The 18,954-nt window shown below is 47.7% G+C and overlaps 1 protein-coding gene across 3 annotated transcripts in view; it reads right to left on the bottom strand.

The window, feature by feature from the left end:
- The window catches only part of TBCD (tubulin folding cofactor D), a 2,218,561-nt gene that overhangs the window by 269,461 nt on the left and 1,930,146 nt on the right, over positions 1-18,954 (bottom strand). For all 3 annotated transcript variants that reach the window (XM_086930600.1, XM_086930601.1, XM_086930602.1), the window contains one exon: positions 7,614-7,772. In XM_086930600.1, coding sequence (XP_086786726.1) covers positions 7,614-7,772 — 159 coding nt within the window. The remainder of the gene's footprint in view (positions 1-7,613; positions 7,773-18,954) is intronic.

Raw genomic sequence — 18,954 nt, 5'->3', positions numbered from 1 at the left:
GACAGGAATTTGGGGTCGCCCGGACAAGGACGGTGGCGCCTGGCCACGTTCCGATCAACAGGCGAACCTGAAGCGGGCCTGGACCACGTGCCCAACAGAACGTCTGACAAGGCTTCATTAAACGGCAGCAGTGGCTCCTGTGGGCATGACTGCGGTTTGAAGACCTCAGTGAGGATGTTAGGCCTCACGGCCGCGACGGGGAGCTCAAGGTGTAAGGCCTTGGCAGCCCTCATCAGCACCACTGAATATGCAGCACCCTCCACCGACTCCACGGAAGGAGGAGAGACAAAACCAGGGTTAGGAGAGTCGTCCAGACCACTGGCATCCCCCAAATCACCTGTCCAGTCCGGGTCATACTGGCACTCACGTGACAGAGGGTCCTCAGACCCCTCCCAACCTTCCCCGTACTCTTCATCATCTCCATACTCAGAGTCAACGAAGTAGACCGGCTCCTCGGGGTTCACAGTCCCCATCGGCGTCGAGCCCGGCGTCGATCGACGCCGGTCCGACTCAGCGTCCGGATTCGGGGGAGGAATGGGGACGGCGCCGCCCGGAGCCGGCGCCAGACCCCCGGCGCCGGACGGAGCCGGCAAAGGAGAACCGGCACCGCGCGGGGGCGGCGTCGGGGGTAACCCAGATGGAATCGGCGCCGAACCAGCCGGAAGGCCAGCCGGCGTCGACCCCGAAGGCCCTTGCGGCGCCGGGGTCGGAGCTACCGATGGCGTCGAGCCAGGGACACCCGACCCGTCAGGGCCCCCGAACGGTAGCACTGGGCCCGAAGGCGCCGTAGGCCCCGTCGGAGAACTGAGCGCCCTCATGGCCATGAGGAACGCCTTAATCTCCTCAGGCGTCGCACCGTGCCCAGGGACCGGAGGGTATGGGGCAGGCCGCGCCGGCGACTCTCGCGGAGCCGCGGAGTTGGGTTCACCCGAACCCCCGGCCGCGTCGCGCGAGCGTCGGGGGTACGATGACGACGCCCCGACTTCTTGTGTTTCTTACCTGATGAGCCCGACGAATGGTGACGACTTCCGGAGCGCTCGGCGCGGCTCCGCGACCGCTCCCTCGAATGCTCCCTGGACCTCTGGCCGGACCGGGACCGCTCCCGACGCGGGGCCGACACCCGGAGCTCAAGCAGCTTGCGGGACCGCTCCCGTCTAGCCTTGTTAGTGAGAGCCCGGCAGTCGACGCAGGCGTCCACGTCGTGGTCGGGGCCCAGGCACCGGAGACAGAGTCGGTGATGGTCCGTGACCGACATCGTGCGGTCACACCCGTCACAATTCTTGAAACCGGGCATCCTACCAGGCACCAAAAAGAGATAGAAGTAATAACAAAGTTGGTCAAAAGACCGGAGTACTGCTCTTCGGATCTGCGCTTGCTGGCGCGGAAAAAAGAAGAACTGACGTCAGCGCGCGGAGGCGGCGTCTATATACTCCAGCGACGTCATCACGGCGCACGACGCCGACGACGGACGCGGAGCCGCAGGGGACGCCTGCAGACGACGCCTACCGACGCGCAGGGGTACTGCTACGCAAAAGTTTCCGGATCCAGACTGACGCCTGGGGATATTCTAAGGTAAGGAATTTAACACTAACGTGTTTCTTTCAGATGTTGGTTGACGCCGGTCCAGCTCCATGCCCACATTGATGGGAAGGCTGGGGTCGACGTAGGGTGGGGACACAACCTCCAATGGATTTGGTGTTGTAAGGTCGACCAGCGCCAATCCGCATCCAGGCCTGGATCCCTGGGGGCCCTTAAGCCGCCGGCATTGAAGGTCTAGAACCCCCAGCCGAGTCCGCAGGGCCCGAAGGCGAGCTGGCGGAGTTGAGCTGCCTAATGATGGAGTGGAGGGCTTCTTAAAAGCCACGAAGTTGGACAGGGGTCACCCCGGCTACCGGAAAGGGAGGGAGGCTTGGAGCAGACCCAACAGGCTAGGTGGGCAGAGCTGGGTGACTACCTTCAGCAACCTGCGTCGCGTCAGCTGACGGACGGGGAGAGCACGAAGAGCGGCGATGCTTCTTCGCCTTCTTTTTGTGCTTCGACTTACGCGAAGACGAAGACTTCAACGAGGAGTGGTGGTGATGGCTTCGTGACAGCTCCCGCAATCTCCCTCTCGACCGGGACCTCGAGCCGCATGGAACCGACTGCCGGGCCTCCAGAAGCTTTTGGGACCGCTCTTGCAAAGACTTCAGGGCCATGGCCCGGCAGTTGGAGCATGACTTCGGGTCGTGGTCGCGCTCCAGAGACCAGAGGTATACTAGATGTGGGTCCGTCACTGACATCAGCTTGTGGCAGAAGCCACAAGGCTAGAAACTGAGTCGCCGATTTGACATCCCTGTGCACCAGGAGTCAAAAAGATGTTAACAAAAGTGAAAAAAAAAAGAGTCAACAAGTGACTGGAGGTACCGCTCTATGGATCCGCGCTGGCTGGCGCGGAAAAAGAAAGAACTGATGTCAGCACGCAGGGATGGCGTCTAAAGAGATACCGCAACATCATTCCGGCGATCACGACACCAACGACGAACACGGAATCGACAGACGCCACCTAACGACGCGCTTGGGTAATGCTGAAGAAAAAATTCTCCGGATCCAGTCTGACGCCTGGGGGTAATTCAGAGGTAAGGAATCCATAACTAATAGTCTCTTTCAGATTCATACATTTTAACCCCTTCGAAGCTAATGACGAGCTGGGCTCGTCATGGCGCTTACCTGCCGTGCGCGGATGACAAGGCCAGCTCGTCATGATTAATGATCATTTTGTTTTTTCAGCGCAGGACGGGAAAACGCCTAGCAGCCATGTGGTTAACAAAGGACAGCTTTGGTAAAACTTCTCCGCATTTCCGAAGTGCCCCAAATTTTTCAAACAGAAATGGCTACAATTGCCCAGGTCTTTAGCTGTTCACAACCCATACCGTATTGCTAAGTAAAACATTTGGTACTTCTTTAGAAAGGCAATAACCTCTATTTAAATTATTTAAACCAATGTAATTTATCTTCAACAGTAACTATATTCAAAGTCCTTCATTACTCAAAAATCCTTCAAAGCTGTTGGTCCAAATTCAAAATTATATGATTGCTTCATGTATGGTCCATATATTCACAAATGTTTATTATTTCAATGTTCAAGCAAATAGTTTCAGCCCAGCCAAAGCGTTTAGTTCCAGCAGGAAATGTATTTAATGGACATGTGTTTTTTTATATAGTCAGCAATTAACATTACTGCAGTTCATTTTTTATTCCATTTTTTGTGTTAGCCTGAGTACGTTTGTGAGTACTTGATAAGTGTGCCATGAACCCTTCAAACCATGTGGTGCTAGGCTGAATACGAATCTTAGAATGATGTGCGGTGGTATTATTTGCTTGGGATGGCTTTGCTGGGTATGATTGCAGATGAGGGGCAACCGTACATCGATATCGAAATCGCCCCAATATGCTTGCCTGTTTCTGGTCCCTATAAGCTGGTGAAACGGGTCTTCCTGGGTGTCATTGGGAGTGCATTGCCCTCTCAGGTCTGGTTACCGGTAGTGAAGAAAAGAAGAATATGGTGTGCCGGTAGTGGGACAGAGGACGGGGTGGTGGTGGTTTCAGCGATTGCCTGGGTGCACATGGCTGCGGTGGTGGGTTTGTGGCCTTGACTTTATGCTTCTTAGGCCCCAAATGCCTAGCTGCGTCAAAATTAAGTCTTCTTCGGAGTTCAAACTGGCCTTCTTTGGAATCAGGGGAAGCTTGTTTGACGCCCATCCAAGAGGATGGCTTAGCAGTGATCTTGCCAGTGTCTGGGTGAATTTACAGCTGCCTCTGCCTGACGTCGAGTTCCACAGCTAGCTTTGGTAGGATCAGTGCTTCAGATTCCTCTGACTCAGCGTTGAATCTGTTTTGGAAGGACTCTCAGCGTTGATTTGGTTGAGGGAAGTTGATGACTATTGCGGGTCAATGACATTCATTGGAGGCCTAGTCAGCCCGAAAGCCTTCTCTTTGTGCTCGTCAGAGCCTGCTCATTGCTTGATGCCAAACCTCTGGAGGGAGCGATGCTCTGACTCCGAGCAGTGCACTGGAGTTTACTGGTGTCCTTCAGAGTCTTCAGTGTTTGGGGGCCTGCTGGTTTCAATGCCAAGGTCACCCTCTTTTGCTTTTCTGCTTGAGATGCGCTACAGTAGAGTGTCTCAGGGCTGGGCGTCTGTTGGGTCGCTGAGATTCTGGATGGGGCTGCCACCTGCTCCTTGTCGGATCGGTCGTGTTACCCTAAGATGTCAGGGTCTCCAAGGAAGATTGCTGCTGCATCTTGGTATACGCCCAGTGCCTTTCCGTTCAATAAATCAGTGTCTTCTTGCAGAAGAAGATGAGGCAGAACTTGCGGGAGGTCTTGTTGTGGTTGGGTGAGAGACAAAGGTTGCAATCTTCATTCTGGTCAAACCAAGAATGTTTTGCTTTGCACCTTAGACGGAACTGGAAGGGCTTGTGTTCCATCACCCCCTTTCTGTATTAATACTCCAAAGCAAGCTCGAAGGTGAGCAAATCTCCTCATCCCTTTCCCTGGCAGGGCTATTGATTTATCGCCCCCCAGGAGCCCCAGGCAATTTTACCAATTCCATATTCGAATCTGTATCACAATTAGCTTCCTCCACCTCCAACTTCCTTATACTAGGTGACCTGAATTTCCACTTCCTAGACCCCATGGATCGAGTAGCCTCGGATATCAGACACGACTTAACATCTTTAAAGATACACCTAGTGAATAACGAGCCTACCCATGAGAAAGGTCATCTATTGGACCCTATCCTCACCAATATAGCAACGGTGACCACCAACTTACCTGTGACCCTACCATGGACGGACCATTTTCTGGTCCCTTTTTCCTGGGAAATCCCCAAACCTATTCTCCTAACCCCTAGAACCCAGGTTACTGACCGACAATGGCGCAAACTATCACCGGAGAAATGGGCTGCTTCTCTTGTAGACTCCATTCCCGAGCTCTCCTCCGACCCCAATACAGCTGACAAACAATTTAGTGATTGGATCACTTCGTCCCTTGATACGATGCTTCCGAAAACCACCTCCCTTAAACAGCCTAAGAGAATTTCCCCCGCTCTATGGTATACTCCAGAGCTTAAAGCCCTGCGCCAAGAATGCAAAAAAAACGAACGCGCTTGGAGACCTGAAAAATCAGGAACCAATAAAAATACCTACTCTACCTCTCTTCTAAGCTACAAAACCGCTATTCGTAAAACCAAAAGCACGTTTTACCAGGAGAGAATAGAGAAAGCGGGATGCTCTAGTAAGGAAGCATATGCCATCCTTAAAGAGCTATCAAAACCCCCAGAACAAGGACTGGGACTTCCTTCCGACCCTAAAGCAGACCAGGAGAAATGCCAAAAATTGGCAAATTTCTTCCATGATAAAATCCGACTTATTTTGGACTCAATTCCCTCCTCGAGCCCAGGGGAAGAAACTGTTTCCCAATACACGACATCTTCCACTTGTCTGTCCACATGGGGCCAGGTCACGATAGACGAAGTAAGAAATACGTTCAACTCCATGAAGAGCGGCTCCCCTAGGGACCCTGCTCCTCTTCGGATCCTTAAGGAGGTAGCCCCCACTATCATCCCCTCCCTTACTCATTTGATTAATACCTCACTCCAACAAGGAGTCGTACCCTCGAGCTGGAAGAAAGCTGTGGTAAAAGCCCTACTGAAGAAACCTTCTCTCGATCCGGAGAACATGGCGAACTACAGGCCCATTTCCCTACTCCCAGGAGTCAGTAAGATCGCGGAAAAATTAGTCAACAGGAAACTCTTGCAGTTTCTAGAGGCCAATAACAAACTAAAAAGTTCCCAGACGGGCTTCCGACCAGGGCAGGGCACGGACATCGCCCTCCTGGCAGCGGTAGAGGAGGCCAGAGCGCTACTGGATGGGGGAGGATCAGTGGCAGTGATCCTCCTCGACCTTAGCGCGGCGTTCGATACCGTCGACCATCAACTCCTTATCGAAAGATTGGCAAGAGTTGGAGTGGAAGGTACAGCCTTATCCTGGCTGTCATCTTTCCTGGCCCAACGGTCCTATCAGATTTGGGAGAAGAACGCCCGCTCCTCCGAAATGCCCCTCCAATGTGGTGTGCCTCAGGGCTCTTCCCTGAGCCCCACATTATTTAATATCTATATGTCCACATTGGAGGAGGTTATCATCCCATTCGGAGTGAGCGTCGTCAGCTATGCTGACGACACACAATTAGTGGTGTCTTTGTCCCATCCCAAACAACAAAACGCTGATCTTTCAACTGCCTTACGCAGGTCCACCGTTGGATGAACAGATCAGCCCTAAAACTGAACGGGACAAAAACGGAGGTCCTTATACTTGGCCCGAAAGGAACCTCACTCCCCCGGGACAGTTGGCCAGCCTGTCTAGGTCCTCCTCCGGACCCAAAAACAGAGGTGAAAAGCTTGGGAGTTTGGATCGATTCCGATCTCTCATTTATTCCGCAAGCAAAGAAGGTAGCAGGGACCTGCTTTGGTCTTCTAAAATCTTTGAGGAAAGTCCTGCCCCTTCTTCCCCCTCAATCCCAAAAATTACTAATCCAAGGTCTCATAATATCGAGACTGGATTACAGTAATGTGATTTATCTGGGCGCTCCCGAAGCGACTCTTAATAAACTGCAGAGAATTCAGAACACTGCTGCCCGGATCATCACAAACACCCCGGCCAGATCATCTGCTAAACCCGCTCTTAAACTCCTTCATTGGCTCCCCATAAGGGAGAGAGTCAAATTTAAGGCCTTGTGCCTCGTCCACAAAACGTTGCATAACCAAGGCCCCCTAGTCCTCAGCAATTTTGTCACCCCTTACATTACCACTAGATCCCTCCGTTCTAACGCGGAAAATCTCATCAATACCCCGAGATTCAGGAAAGCCCGATCAGGAGGAAGACGCTTCTCGGTACAAGCTGCCCGTCTTTGGAATTCACTTCCTCATGACCTACGTCTTGAACCACAATATCTGCGCTTCAGGAAGCTGCTAAAAACACATCTCTTTCCCTAGCTTACATGCCCCCCTCATTTTTTTTTGATTTCCCACTTCTCCTCTCTTCTGCTCTCAGCTCCCGGTCCTCAGATTTGCTGAATTAGGGTTTTTAGCGCTGGGATACCTCCGGGTGACTATGCGCTTTATAAAAATAAATAATAATAATAATAATAATAACAGAGAGAAGGCCAGACAGGTTGTCAGCCAGAGGAGCAGCAGCACAAGCACTGACCACATAATGATTATTAATCAAGTCTTCGGTCTTAAATAGTAGAGCAGGTAGCCCCAAAGAATCAGCAAGGACACATGTCGGTCACTGAGCCGCTGCTGGACACATCCCAACCAGATGGCAGAAAAAAACAATCGAGGGTGGAGTCAGTACCCATGCACACTGTGGGCCAAGGTAGAAGGCAATGCACATCAAATGACTTTTTCAAATAAAAAACAAATTGTAACGTCCGAGCTCAACTTTAGATGGCAGGAGTATGGAGAGCATGTTTCTCTACAGCCACACATGCTATGAACATAATCTTTCTGGTATAACAGTGCTACTTTTAAGAACTTGTTGCTATTATCAGTCTACACAAAATTATTCTGCCTTACCTTGGAAATATTTTCTCCAACTCTTCACGGTGGGGTATATGAGGGACTGGAGGGCTGTTGTAATGCAAAAGGTGCAGAAACACAGAGCCAGCATGAGCACGAAAGCGATCGATCTTCTCGCCACACTGCTGAGCAAGGCAGCACATCATGCGTTTGCACCTGCCGATTTAAGACATTAATATATAAGATAAAAAGAGGCCACAATGTCATGATTTTTTTAGGTTATATTAGAAAAACTGCATCGAACTAGAGAGCAGTTAAATAACATTTCTGTTATGGTTCCCCACATTTTTGTGCCTCGTTTTGCTGGACTTTATGAATCTATGCAATGCGCCAAAGCTAAACCGTGGAAGAGTAGGTTTTCCCCTAAAACACGTACTGTACATTGGTTTCACCTATTTGGATTATTTACCTTTCATTAAAGGGCAGATTAGATGGTGAAGAAATGCTCTAGGGGCGTAGAAGTAAAATATCATATGTGGGCTGCAGTGTGTATTGCCTATGGCGCGATCCTCAGGGTTGAGGGCATCCCCACTGGCACTCATTATAGGTGGTTGAAATTCACACTCATGAATCAAATTCTTTTATCTTTTTTCAATTGAGTTTATAGTTTTTTTCATTGGTTTTCATGATTGATGATCCTAATTCCATCATTATGATACATTTTTCATACTTTGTTCGGTATCATAATTTACAACTGCCCAATGCATTTCGGGCTGTGACCTTTCATCAGGGGCGTGGTTCCTGTGTTTGAGTGGAAACGTAAAGAGAAAAGCATAAGGCCTTCTTCTCGACCAGGACCAAGACCTCCGAGGAGTTGCGCTAGATGGCGTTGACTGCCGGACCGTAAGCAGCTTTAAAGACCGCTCCCTCAAAGCTTGTGACAACATGGAGAGGCAGTCTGAGCACGACTTTGAGTCATGGTCGCGCTCGAGACACTATAAACACACAAGGTGTGGTCCGGTAACCGACATGGTGCAGTGACAGGAGCCACACAGCTTAAACCCCACCTTTCGACATGACATTCTCAATACACAGGAAAAAATATTCAACAAAATGCTGAAAAAGTTCTGTCAAAAAACAGGGGGTAGCTCCTCTCTGGACCAGTGCTAACTGGAGCAGAAAGAAAGGAAATGACATCTGAACACCTGGATGGTGCCTATATAGATAACCGCAACTTCACTTCTGGTGCCAACGACGCTGCGCAGAACCGAACAAAACCACAGGATGGCGTGCAGGGGTGCTTCTCACGCAAAAGTTTCCAGATCGAGTCTGACACCTGGGAAATTCAAAGGTAAGGGATCTACAGCAAGTTTGGGGCAACTGAGCAATGAAGGGGCTACATGGCCAGTGTTGGCTGGCTATACTCCTGTTCCTCGCCCTGACTAGCTAACACAAGCTGAGGTGGTAGGGGTGTTAAATTACATAGTTGACTTGCACAGGAGACTCGTACAGTCTGTACAACATGCTTTGATCTCCAGACCTGGTGTCGCAGCAAGACCTGCCTCGCCCGCACCAATACAAACTATTAGTCCACAGACTATTAACACTGAAAAAGCATCCAAAAAGCAGGATGAAATGGCTTTCAGGATTGCTTGTAAGAATAATCAGGTAGAGGCAGTGTATCCATACACTACCCCCAAGATAAACACAACATACTAACTATGTGTCTCCCTCTTGGGATGGTGCCTCCCATAGAGGGTGTAACACCTGGGGAAGCATCTTTGCATGCATTTACACCAGTAAGCATGGTACACCTTCATTGGTAGTTTTCCTTGATGTACTAACACGAGTAAAACATGATCACAGAGCTGCTGAGGGGATAAAGTAAATAGGGACTTTCTCTACAGTGTCCTCTAGCATCCTAAGCAACATTAAGGACGAGGCTTCAGTTCTGGCCATAGGACGGAGACAGGAAGTAGTTCAAGTTCAATACCATGAACAGAAACTACCAAAAATTATTGCAGACGTTTATACCTCTGTAGGTAAAGATACCTTGGGTACTTGAGCCGTTAAGCTATATTTACTAGGATTCCGCTAAAAAGAAATCTACAGCAGAAGGGAAAAAGAAACCGAAAGATAAAAGATGGACTGGATCACCTACTTCTTGTGAATCATGCAGGGGTGGTTAGAACTTAAAAGACCACAAAAAAACCTGACTGATATCAGTATTCGGATGCCCGCTCTTCATGCTTTTTTCTGGACACTAAAGGCAAAAGAAAAGAAGGAGGAGACAATGCAAGTACAAAAGAAAAGAGGAGGCCAGTAAGAAAAATGGAAGGAGGATGCCATACTGACGTCAGCGTAAGAAGATATGAGAGAAGTTGGGGAGAGGAGTTGGCCTAACGGCTAGGGCGGTCGACCTCGAATCTGGGGAACTGGGTTTGAGTCTCAGCAAAGACGCTGAACATCCTGTGATTCTGGGCAAATCACTTAATCTCCCTGTGCCTAACAAAGATGAATGTCAGTCAGTCAGTCGGTCAAAGAATCTTTATTTCGGTCATAGACCATATCAGATACATACATACAATCGTTATCATTAATGGTATTTACAGCTTCCTAAAAATAGGAACACAATCCAGTTATCATTCAATATACAAAAATATTAAAAAGTTTAAAAAATATAAAAACGTTAAAAAGGACACAGGTTTACAGTTCTGGGTCAGTATCTAGGAGTCAAAGATCTAATGAAAAAAAGAGAGAAAAAAAAAGAAAAAAGAAAAAATATATCTTTTTTTCCCCTCTCCTCTTCATTCATAGAAAGGATCTTCGCCTGCGCCACATAGCATCGATAAAGCGCGAAAGAGAAAATACAAGAGGGGTAGATGTATTACACTTCAATATTCTGAGGGCCTCATTATGATATCTAAACCCCAAGTTTCTGCAAAGTTGGACAAGCCAACGCTGCCGTATAGATTTATACTTTAGGCAGAAGAAAAAAACATGGGACTCAGTCTCTACCTTGGCCCCACAGGCCGGGGATTCTATTGACTTGTTAGAAGACCATTTATAGGATACAACCCTTAGCGGAAGTGTGTCATATCTCAATTGCAGATAGAGTTTTCTCGCTGTACTAGGTAAAACCTCATCAAGGAAAGGCTCAACTTTGTATTCGTCTTTTATATTAAAAGACTGAAGTGTAAGTGGACCCAACCCATAATTACCAAGGGTATCCATGATTCTATTCATGTAATATAATTTAACCAAATCAGCGTGCGACAACTCGGCACAGACTACTATGGGATTAGACCAGAATCCTGGTGAACCCAGCCTCGTACTTTCTTTTTTTATAAAAGGAAACCAGGGCAATTTTTCAGTCCCAGGGAGACCCATTAACTCTTCAATTTCAGATCTAAAATGCGTCAGCTCAGGGGTTACCCAAAGTCTGCGCCAATAGGTTAAGGGCCGTAGGGCCACTTCTTCTTCTATTGGTCTAATACCCAGATCCATTCTCAGGGGAATAAGAGGGGTGCTAGTTGGGAGAGCCAGTAGCGATCTTAAAAATAGGTTTTGAGTTTTGCTGATACATTCTACCGGACGGTGACCCCATAGTTCTGCCCCATATAAAATTGCTCCCTGTGCTTGTGCTTTATAGATTTCTATAATGGAAGCAACAGGCTTGGAGGTGGATTCCCTATGGAGTTTTAAAATACCACCAGTGGTCTGGGCAACTCTAAGTTTAGCCTTAGCAAGTTGTGGGCCCCAATCCATTCTATCGGTAAGGGTGACACCCAGGTATTCAAATACGCTTACCCTGTCCAAAACGATGCCATTCAAAGAGGGATTGGCACATCTGTTCTTTGGTGGATTGCAGACCATAAACTTAGTCTTTTGGGTGTTGATCTCCAACCCCCTTTTATGACAAAAATTGACAAAGCTGTCTAGGGCACGTTGGATTCCCATTGGCGACTTTGACAATAGGAGAGTATCGTCAGCAAACATTAATGCCACCACTTGTTCGTTTTTTAGTTTAGGAGCATCGATGTCTTTGACCCCCTTAGGGTGGGCAATCAGTGCATTGACGAAAAGACAAAATAGGGTGGGTGCCATCACACACCCTTGTCTTACTCCTCTATTGACTGGTAATTTAGATGTTAAACCTCGCCATTTACCACTCCTAACTTGGGCAAAGTTTTCCGAATTAAGTCTCCTAATGATGTTAAGAAGATATGCTGGCATCCCCATATCCTCCAATACTGCCCAGAGTGTTTGACGGGGTACCAGGTCAAAGGCCGTTTTAAGGTCGACAAAAATTAGGTAGAGGCTGCCACCCTCTACTCTTACAGTTTTCCAATACAAAAGTTGGAGCCTTGGTAACTAGTCAACCGTGGGTGTCTTTTCCCTAAAACCAGCCTGCTAGGGACTCAGGATCGACTGTTCCTCCATTCAGATCTGGAGCCGATCAAGAATGATACGTGCGAATAGTTTCTGACTTACATCGATCAGGCTGATCGGACGGTAGTTTGCCTGGAGTAATGGGGATCCTTTCTTGAACACTGGTATGATCTCTGCGCCCACCCAGGTATCAGGTAATTTAGACCCCTGAAGTATAGCATTAAACAACAAACAGAGATATGGTACCCATATCTCTGGTTGGTCGGTCCTTATAAAGATCTCCATGGATTTTATCGAGGCCAGGCACCTTACCTACTGGGAGCCTTTTTACAGAAAGTTCGACCTCCAACAATGTTATTTTGATATCTAATTTTTCATTGTTATTATAAACTAAGGGAGGTTTATCGGGGTAGCATTTTGACGCCTCATCAGTGTTCAGCGACAATAGCTGTGCAGAGGGGTCATAATAGGGGTTGGCATCTACCAGAGGGGCGTATAGCATCTGATAATGTTCAACCCATTTCTCCAGTGCAATATTTGGATAGTCAGCCTCTTGTCCATCCCTTCTGCCAGATCGCACTATTGTCCAGAATTCCCTCATAACCCTGTTCTCCTGGGCGTTTTTTATGCCATCCCATTTGCTATTTTCCCAGTTCTGTTTGGCCTCGATTAACACTTTCTTGTAATCTAACCTCGTACATTTTATTAATGGTCTATTCAGGGTTATAATTGAGTCCAGGAGTGCACCCTTGGCTTCCTTACAGTTGGAATTGAACCAAGTAGAGGCCTTCCTATTCTTCCTGGGTTTGACCATTAATGGATTTAACAGTATAGCAAGGGCAGACACTAAACCTGCATGTACATTATACATTGGATTAAAAAACATTTCCTGCCCCTGGCCTATATGACCAGCTTGATAAAGAGAACTCAATTTATCTGGTGACTTTTTCACCGTTGGCCATTTAAGCCTTCTTCTGTCATTTGAGAGAAAGGGAAACCCTCAGTTATCCGCTCTTTCTCCCATAGTTAAACCAATCTCAGGTAGGCTTAGATCAAGGACCAAAGCATTATGGTCACTATCATGACGAGGAAGAACCACAAAATCAATAACCTTATTCCAAGAGCTTGCCTCTACCAGGATGTAATCTATATGGGAACACTGACCAGGACGGTTAAAGGTAGCATTACCCTCCAGGGCAGATTGGGCTCGGTCATTGCAGGCTCTCAGGGAGTGGGCCAGAGTGATGGAATTCATTTGAAGAGACAGTGGTGACCATGCCTTAATCGGAGGTATTTAAAGGTGTCACCTTCCCTCCACCATTATCAGTTAAGACCATTGGAACCGTAGCTGGTCCAATGGGAGGACTAACATTATTTTCACTAGTAGGATTAATAACGTTATTCTCCATATATGGCCAAGTAGGCATAACAGAAGATGGCTGATGCAATCTTTCAATTACACCATGCCCTGTTACATCCAGATTTGTTGGAATCTATTTTGTGAATCCATTCTCGTCCCAGAGATACTAATGACCTGAGCATTATGGGTGGATGTACCAGGGGGGCTTATTGAGTATCTACCTATGTTTAAAACATCCACATCCATTTACATTTACATTACATTTACATTTACACACATCCAGCCCTCCCAGTCAATCCACGTCCTCCAGTGGGGCAAATCAGTTAGATAGTGGTATACTAAAAGGGGGAAGATTTTGTTGAAAACTAGTAAGAATGTTATGAGGATTCATACCCCATCTCTCATAAACATTAGGAAACTGAGAGACACCCACCCTCTGGGCACAGGGGTAAAGAAAAGTCTAGGGTAAGGGCTCCGATAGTCGTGGAAAGTTCCATAGAGAACGAGGAATGAAGTACTAGACTATTAATTTCAGACATCCAGAAATTATCTAAAATCACACAATCCCAGCAAATAGACTTTTGTGTGGGGCCCACCCAAGCAACCTTCCTTACCATCAAAATCTCACCTGCCTTATCATATGGCAATTGCTTATTTTTAGCCAGCCAGAACAGAATCTTATTACGTAGTTCTAGCTGTGATTCTTTATACCCTTTCTTGAGTTCCGGAATTCCTGCCAGAATAATTACATTGGGGACTGCCTCAGGAGGGAGATTTATTATAGGAAGACAGGGTTGTTGGGTCGCACGGACACCTCCCCCTGCGTTCCCTACAGCAAATGGCAGGGCACTTGTAGCATTAACAGTTACATTTCTATCTGTTGGTAGGTTGCAAATAGGGGGGGCCCTCATAATATGGGAATTATTCTCCTGCAAACTTTGAGATGGTAATCGGACGGGCCCTTGTCCACAGGCTGGAGACTCTTCAATGTCAATTGCATTACAAACTTCAAGATTTGAGGGAACTTGATCTTGGGGCAATTTTCTGTCTTTAGATGGCTGGGATGCCCGACTGGGATGTAATTCCTGTGCTATAGGAAGCCCATCACTATGTAGGAAAGATATAGCATTAACAATGAATTCCTGGTTAGGATGGGCTTGTGGTAAATTCTTAGTGAGTGTTAGGTTCTGTATGTGTTTGAGAATGGGAGCAATCTCTTCCCTCACAATCACTCTACACTGGGCTAAAAAATCAACCAATAGAGCTTGGGCCCAGGGCGAATAGGTCTGGTGTGATAGGAGCATAGAGGAATTGATCAGAAGAGTTCCATTATTGGTTGGCTTCAAAATACCTCTTACGGTCCCACCCCTTGCTTTTTTCCCTTTAGGGCCCTCAATACTGCCTTGTTTTCTTTTCCTTGATTTACGCACGATAGCAGTAGTGCCCTCAATTCTAGTCTTAGTAATTGAAGTAGAAATATGTTCATTATCGGTTGAAGGCACATTATGACAAACACTATGGTCCAGTAAGTTTGTTGGTTCAGTTAAAACCGGCGGCAACAGAAGAAAACAGTCAGGCGTAAATGGGGCCTGAGATGAACGAAGCCCCATTGGGTCCCCTCACTGGCCTGGCGCAGCTGTAGGACAGCCAGAGCCTGGACAGCATTAGCCAGGCCTTCACCGCCAGCAAGAGCCACCATCTCCAGCGCCCTTTAGAACCTTGAGCCACGAGGGGGACCACTTCACTTCACCTGACCCACTTCCCGCCGCGGCCAAAAACAACCTGCAGCTGCGAATCCGGCCAAACAGCAAGCTGCATGGGCTGGACGGTGAGTGAGGAAGAGGGTGGTGGAAGCACAACAGTGAGAGAGGAGAGAGCTGCAGGTGTGGTTGGTGTGTGCTTTTGTGTGTAAGTTTTTGTGTGTAAGTGTGTGTGTGTGCTTGTGCATGAGTCTGATGTGTGCCAGGGAACGTGTGTGTGTGTATGCATGCGTGTGATGTGTGCGTTAGTAACAAAAGGTAATTCTTACAGTATTTTTGAAATGGTGATTTCTAGCAATGTGATTGGTGATTTATGCTACCCATGTTTTTTTTGACTAGGCGGAGCGGAACTACGTGGAATTCCACAGAGTTTGTATGCAACTACGCGGAATTTCACAAAGTGCAACTCTGCGAGCACCGCCCACCCTTACTCCAGTCATGTAAAGGAGACAAGGGACACCCTACTCACACGGAACCAGGGTACATAGTATATAAGCAGAAACAGTGGTTCCTGTGAATAAATGTAATCAATAAGCAATACGGATATGCACAACGGCAATAGGCAGGGGTAAAGTGGATGTCCGAGAGAGATATAAAACATTAACAATAATGAATTTGAGAATTTAAATACTGAAAATCCCTGTACACCTGTCTTGTACACTTTGCCTAAAATTCACAAGAGCACCACTAATCTACCAGGGCGACCAATCCTATCTGGATGTGGGTCGGCTCTTGAACCAACTGGTAGAGATAGTGATATTTTTATTTAGAGATTTAGTCCCAATACAAGAGGCCTATGTTAGGGACAGTATGTTTATGATCAATGTGATTGATAAAATGCCCTACAACATTGAGACCGATTGGCTTGCCACCCTAGACAGATCATCGTTATATACTAACATACCACAGAAAGAGAGCATCCTAATAATGGAAAAATTACCGAACCGAGCCCGGGCAGGTCCCTACGAGTTTAATCATCTCCTTACTCAGGATTGCCTTACAGTATCATTATTTTATATCTTAAGGGAGCTACTACCTGGTACCTCATTGGGAGCTAGCTTCGCACCAAATCTAGCGAAAATCTATATGGATTCCATTGAATAGACATATGCCCTGTCCACATCAAACAGGTACCGTTCCAACATTAAGTGTTGGAAACGGTATATTGATGATATTTTTTTAATATGGTCAGAAACCGAGAACGATTTTCATGACTTTGTGATATACCTCTATAACATTCAGAAACATCTGACTTTTATATCCACAATACACAAATCAGAAATAGCCTTCCTTGACTTGGCCATCAAACACGAAGATGGTTCATTGTATACGAGCCTCCATAGAAAGACAACCAAGAGAAATACCCTTCTCGCATATAAAAGTCATCATCCGCATGCTCTGAAAGATGGACTGCCATTTGGTCAATTTTTGCATCTTCGCAGAAATTGGTCCCACAAGGAAGATTACATGAAAGAACACCAAGTACTGAAAGCTAAACTATTAGCAAAGGGTTATCCCAACAGAATAGTAAGAAATTCCCTAAAACATGCTTGGTTTTTGCCCGGGAGAAGATTTACTCACCACTAAAGAAAAAACTCCCCTTTAAAGACTTATCTGTGTGACTACTTTTGGCATACACACAAACACGATTCACAATTTAATCACAAAATATTGGAATCTCATTAGGAACACTGATTTTGCAATAGAACTCCCATGTTTGCATTCAAACGGGGCAAAAAGGTCAAGGATTACCTAATGCACTCTTTTACACAAGGCAACACTAGGCAAAAGAACAGAACACTCCAATTAGCTTGCGGCCTACCTGAGGTAAAAGGCCATTTTAAATGTGGTAATTGTGTTGCATGCACCTTTACATCTGATACAGACACCTTTGAACATGCTAATGATAGACAAGTTCTTTACTCTTTCTAAAACTGTAACGCCTGAAATGTTGTTTATTGCATATGGTGCCCTTGTGACTTACCATACTTTGGACAAACCTCACAACCCATCAAAGCACGCATTGGCCAACACAGAAGCAGAATAAGGTGTTCAGTGCTGAATACCCCATTGGTGTCACACTTCATGGAAAAGAACCACACAGTGGATGAAATAAAATGGCAGGTGATTTACAAAGCAACTGTCCCTGAAAGAGGTGACATATCACAGATTCTGCAAAGACTTGAATGTCAGTGAGATTGGATCCGGAAACTTTTTGCCACAGCATCCTGCGTGCAGGGCGACATCAGGTGACTCCGCCCAGGCGTCGTCTGCGCATGTGACGTCAGCGAGGTCACATAAGCCCCGCCCCGGCGCGCCTACGTCAGTTTTCTTCGGAGTACTTTTCCGCACCACAACGCGGAACCACCAATAAAAAACTGTGGGAGCATAGGAACAGTGTGCGAAAGAGCATACTAAAAGGAAACCCCTTACAAACAGTGCAACACCACAGTGTCCAAGGGCAAGAAGAGAGGATGAACAGAGCAGAGCCCTAAGCAACCACCCAACCAACACCTAGACAGCCATCCACCACCTCTCCCCGGATACCACGAACCTGCGTAAAAGTCATGTCACACCTAGCAGGCCGACAACCACCCCCTGAAAAAAGGAAGGAGAGATAGTCCCAACAGGCTGGAACGACCAAACTCCAACCACCCCAGCCTAGAGGGCATCCACCCCCCAAGAACAAGGGTAAGGTGGGACCAGAGAGTCCCAACCCAGAGGGGGAAGAGGGGCCAGGCCCCTAACAGCAAGAGGTAGGAAGGAAGGAAAGATGGAAGGAAGCCTCCCGGACCTGAAGCAGCCATAGCAGCGGGCATAGGAACACCAAAAGCCCCCCTTCCCAGAACCAAAGTGGAGGGAAGAACAGCAACCAGACAGAGCCACCATGAAGAACAAAAGAAGGCACTCATAGAGGACACTGCCCCCACCGGGAGGCGAGTACCTAGGACCAGCCCAGGGGTCCTCACAGAACGGGGAGGAAGGGTGGGCCGTGTAGGAATCTGTGGCTAGAATCGTCTCTACCAGATACATCATTGCCGAAGGTAAGTAACTCGTACATCTGATAGAGACTACTAGCCCCAGATTCCTTCACGTAGAATAGATACCCTAGCAATACCCACGGGGAAGGAGGGTCTGCGAAAAGACCCACCAGACTGGACAGGACAGAAGGCCCACAGGGGACCAGCCCCGTAGACCACAGAGGCAACCTCATCCCTTTCAGGCAAGAGGACCCCTACAAGTCAACCGCCAGCAGCCCCAGAGGGATGTAGGAGGAAGAAGGAAGAGTGGAGGCCCATGCACTCACAACAGAGGAACCAAGGACAAGGCCGGAGAGGCTGAAACACCCCACTCCACCCCCAGGTTAACCGAGCTTCCCCCCAAAGCCAGGACTGGCAGAGGAACAAGAAGAAGCCCAGAGGGCCCGAGGAAACCAAGGAAGAGGCGAGCCCACCCGAAGGGAAGGCAACAGGCCAGCCAGAATGGCAGCTATAACCATAAACCTCCAAAAGCAGAAGGACACTGAAGCATCCCAGCTCCCAGCCGATGCCTATTGCATTGCAAATGCTCATTTTTGGAAGACATGGGGAGATTAAGTGACTTGCCCATAATCACAGGATTTGGACACGACCCCGAGGCTCGAAGCTCGGTTTCCCAGCTCCAAAGATGGCAATCTAGTCGTCAGACCATATCCTCTCCCCAGCAGGAAGGAGAGGAAGGGCCGGACCTACCACTACAAGGGCCGCGCACACAACCTCAAGAAGCAATAGCTACATACAGAAACCCAGCAGAGCATAGCTATATAACCGCTACCACTACCCCACATAGGGTACGGTACGTCCCAAACATAGGAATCCTCTTTGGAAGAACCTCCACAACAGAGGAG

Source organism: Lissotriton vulgaris, chromosome 7 (genome assembly GCF_964263255.1).
Source record: "Lissotriton vulgaris chromosome 7, aLisVul1.2, whole genome shotgun sequence".
NCBI lineage: Eukaryota > Metazoa > Chordata > Amphibia > Caudata > Salamandridae > Lissotriton > Lissotriton vulgaris.
Note: the sequence above shows the minus strand (reverse complement) of the source record. Positions and strands in the feature narration are given on the sequence as shown.